Source organism: Cebus imitator, unplaced genomic scaffold (assembly GCF_001604975.1).
Source record: "Cebus imitator isolate Cc_AM_T3 unplaced genomic scaffold, Cebus_imitator-1.0 Scaffold522, whole genome shotgun sequence".
Lineage (NCBI taxonomy): Eukaryota > Metazoa > Chordata > Mammalia > Primates > Cebidae > Cebus > Cebus imitator.
In genome coordinates this window covers 570,936-574,807 of record NW_016107837.1, presented here as the reverse complement: position 1 = coordinate 574,807, position 3,872 = coordinate 570,936, and the positions used below count along the sequence as shown (strand labels likewise).

At 43.6% G+C, this 3,872-nt stretch overlaps 1 protein-coding gene across 1 annotated transcript in view; it reads left to right on the top strand.

The window, feature by feature from the left end:
* The window catches only part of HTT (huntingtin), a 143,266-nt gene that overhangs the window by 100,120 nt on the left and 39,274 nt on the right, over positions 1 to 3,872 (top strand). The window contains exon 41 of the mRNA XM_017514327.2: positions 2,944 to 3,085. Within this exon, the coding sequence (XP_017369816.1) occupies positions 2,944 to 3,085 (142 nt within the window). The remainder of the gene's footprint in view (positions 1 to 2,943; positions 3,086 to 3,872) is intronic.

The following is a 3,872-nucleotide window of genomic DNA, read 5'->3' as shown; positions in this document are numbered from 1 at the left end:
AAAAAAAAAAAAAAAAAAGAAATAAATCAAAGGTAAGTTTAGTTTGGAATTCGGCAGGCATCTTCATTCAGCCCTCTGAGGGCAAACTACTGCCTTTTGTAAATTCTGTGACTGTTTCTTGACCCCCTCTGAATGCATTTTCCTTTATAACCTTCTGTATTGTTCCTTCTGTTATCCTGAAATAACATTAATGGATCAGGCTGGGCATGGTGGCTCATGCCTGTAATCCCAGCACCTTGGGAGGCCAAGGCAGGTGGATCACCTGAGGCCAGGAGTTCGAAACCAGCCTGGCCAACATGGTGAAACCCTGTCTCTACTGAAAATACAAACATTAACTAAGCCTGGTGGCGGGTGCCTGTACTCCCAGCTGCTCAGAAGACTGAGGCAGGAGAATCGCCTGAGCCAAGAAGGCAAAGGTAACAGTGAGCTGAGACTGCGCCACTGCACTCTAGCCTGGGGGACAGAGTGAGCCTCCATCTCCAAATAATAATAATGGATCAATGGATTTTTAACCTAATACTTAAATTTCAAAAAAATACTGTTTTTTAATGGTAACGTAAAGGTAAAATTAAGATAGTATGTCATAAGCAGTTTAGAATGCAAGTGTCTAGGGTCTCCCTATGGTGAAAGGGGAAAATCCTCATAAATGTCCAGGATGCCCACAGAGAGCAGAAGTGTTCTGGCTTAAACCCCTGCCCTTAGGACTGTGTTTTTTCAGCTTTAGGGGTGGGGGATGAGTATATTTTTATTTTCATAAGATGAGAAAAATGAATTACTAGAAGTATGAAACACAAAACACTGCTGCTCTTTTTACCTGTAGACTCAGCAGCTATAAAATTGCTCTATCCAGTTGCAGACATTCCTGCTGCTTACCCTTAACCCTGTCTTAGTTTGTGCACGTGTCCTCCCAGGCTGGCTCCGAGAGGGGAGCTGGCTCCAGGCGACACTGGGTACTCTGCTCCTGGAGGTCCCTGTGCGGCTCTGCCCTGGCCTAGCCCCTTTCTTATGGACTCTGTCACTGTGGGTTTATGATTCGCTCTCGATCTGTCTTACTTTTTGTGAATTGTTAGAGTCCTGCCTATACTTCTGCACTCGTGGGTGTGTTGTGGTACACATGACGTGTTGGTCACTTCCCAGCTCATCTTGTTCTGAGTCACCCTGGATTTGGGACATTTGCCACTGGCACATGGCGGTGTATGGCCTGGGATTTGGGAGACTTAATGCTGCTACAAATTGGAGCTGAATTTGAGTTGACACTGGACCTTTTTTTACATCTACTGCTAATATTTGAATTGCAAATGCTGCCTCTTCTCTTTCAGAGGCTCATTACCCTATAGCTATATTACTGCAAAGTGCACAATTACAGCTTGAGTGTAAGTCACAAGGGGGCTGGCAGGATGGCCTACTGAGAAAGGGCAGGTTTCCTATTGGTTAGTTTTCACATTGACACGTAATTTACAATACAGTAAAATGTAGTTTTGTCCAACTGTAGTCAGTAACCCTCCCTGCCCCCAACCACATGAAGCTAGAGAGCAGTGCTGTCACTTCAAACAGTTCCCTCTTCCTCTGCCATGTCCCACCTCTCCCCAGGTCTAACCACCAATCCGTGCTCTGTCCCTCTGTTCAGCCCACATTGCAGAAGGCCATAAAAATAGAATCTGTAGGCTGGGTGTGGCGGCTCATTCCTGTAACCCCAGTGTTTTGAGAGGCTAAAGTGGGAGGATCACTTGAGGCTAGGAGTTCGAGACCACGCTGGGTGGTCTAGCAAGACCCCATCTCCAGGAAAAGAACTTAAAAATTACAAGTGCATCGCTATAGTTCCAGCTACTTGGGAGGCTGAGGCAGGAGGCTCACTTGAGTTCAAGAATTTGAGGTTACATTGAGCTATGATCTGCTCCACTGTGCTCCAGCCTGGTGACAGAGCAAGACCTTGTCTCTGGGGAAAAATTAAGAAAGAAATGGAAGCACGCAGTGTGCAGCCTTTCGAGTCTGGCCCCTTTTGGTGAACAGTGTCTGCAAATTTCCATCACGCACTGCACAGTGGCTCGCTCCTTGCGACTGCTGAGCTTGTATGGCTGTGCTCTAGTTTACCTTCAATTCACCTGTTGGGAAACAGAGAAAAGGCAGTTAGTAAAAAGTTTAAATCTGTAGAATTTTATTTTTCACTAGTCCTCTTCTAAATCCTTAGGGATTACAGGAAAAGTTGTATTTCAGAATATTCTTAGCTTGACGTGACCTCTCTCCCTGTTAAGGCTCTTGACTGCGATGGGAAGGATGTCATCCTAGGTGAGACTCTGAAGGTCAGAGGGGCAGTTTGGGAATATGTCAACATTTTAAGTGTATGGACTAGAGCCAAGAGTCTCAAGGCTGGTAATTCCCACCTATTCAAAAAGAAAAAAATATATAGTGAGAAGAAGTAAATGTAAAGTAAAATAAATATTATCATTGGGGAAGAAGCATTTTTAAACAGGGTTTCCAGAGCGTAAGCATGTTCCTGAGCATGTTTAGAGTGCTGATGTTTCACTGGAAAATGAACAATAAAACATGAAAGCAGGGAGGTTTTCTTTCTGGCAGTTGACAACTTTCATGGCAGATGGAGAGTTTCAAAAGCAAATTGCTCAATTATCAAACATAGCCAGTATGAGGTCTGAATTAAAGGTGCTGGTTGAATGTGCAGCTTTATGGTGGATTTTGCCATTCAGGCAAGCATTTTAATTTTCTGCCTGTTAAATTCTCTGTTTCTTTTAGTTTTTCCTGTGTGGTTTATTGTAGCTTAGGAATAGATGACAGCAAGTATATATTAACACATACAACGTTCTGATATGGCAGTATTTAAAACAACTTGTCTGTTTTAGAACTAGAATGAAACATAATCATCTGTATTTTGCAAATAAGCTCACTTCCATCCAGAAACATTGTCAGTGCATCTGTTGCTCCTTCTAGAAGACACAGTCTGTCCAGCACGAAGTTACTTAGTCCTCAGATGTCTGGAGAAGAGGAGGATTCTGACTTGGCAGCCAAACTTGGAATGTGCAATAGAGAAATAGTACGAAGAGGGGCTCTCATTCTCTTCTGTGATTATGTCGTAAGTTTGAAAATGCCTGTAAATGGGGTTGAGGGATGTGGGGAACCGGAGGACATCCCATGCAGATGGCACTTGCACGGACCCTCTGGAGACCAGACTGCCCAGTGTTCTGCCAATGCCGTCAAAACTCAATCTGGAATTAATGTTTTCTCCTGCTCTGATATATAATTGGAGACCAGGCCTGGCCTTCCAGTCACCAGATTCTAAGTTGGTCTGTGAGAGTTCATGCAGCTGACTCGTTTATCAAATGCCTAGCTATTGCCTCATGCCTGCATGATGCTGGGTATATTTGTTCATTTGAGGGAAGCAATGGAATAATTAATAAATAATGATTTAAAAAAACAAGGTAAATGCATTGACTGTGGTGGGGTTCTAATTTTAATTAAAAAATAATAATAATACCAAGAGCAATGGCTTATGGCTAAATTCCAGTAACTGAAGAGGCTGAGGTGGGAAGATCACTTGAGCCCAGGAGTTTGAGACAAGCCTGAGTGACGGTGTGAGACCCCATCTTGAAAAACATAAATAATGAGCCTGGCATGGTGGTACATGCCCGTGGTCCCAGCTACCTGAGAGACTCAGACGGAAGGATGGCTTGAGCCCAGGAGTTCGAGGCTGCCGTGAGCCATGACTGTGCCACTGCACTCCAGCCTGGGTGACAGGGCGAGACCTCTGCTCGAAAAAAAGAGTTTTTTTTAAGTTAATTTGTAGAAAAGGTGTTAGATGTTCATTGTTGCATTTTAAGATGGATTCCTGTTTAAATGCCATTCTCTTTTTTTTTTTTTTT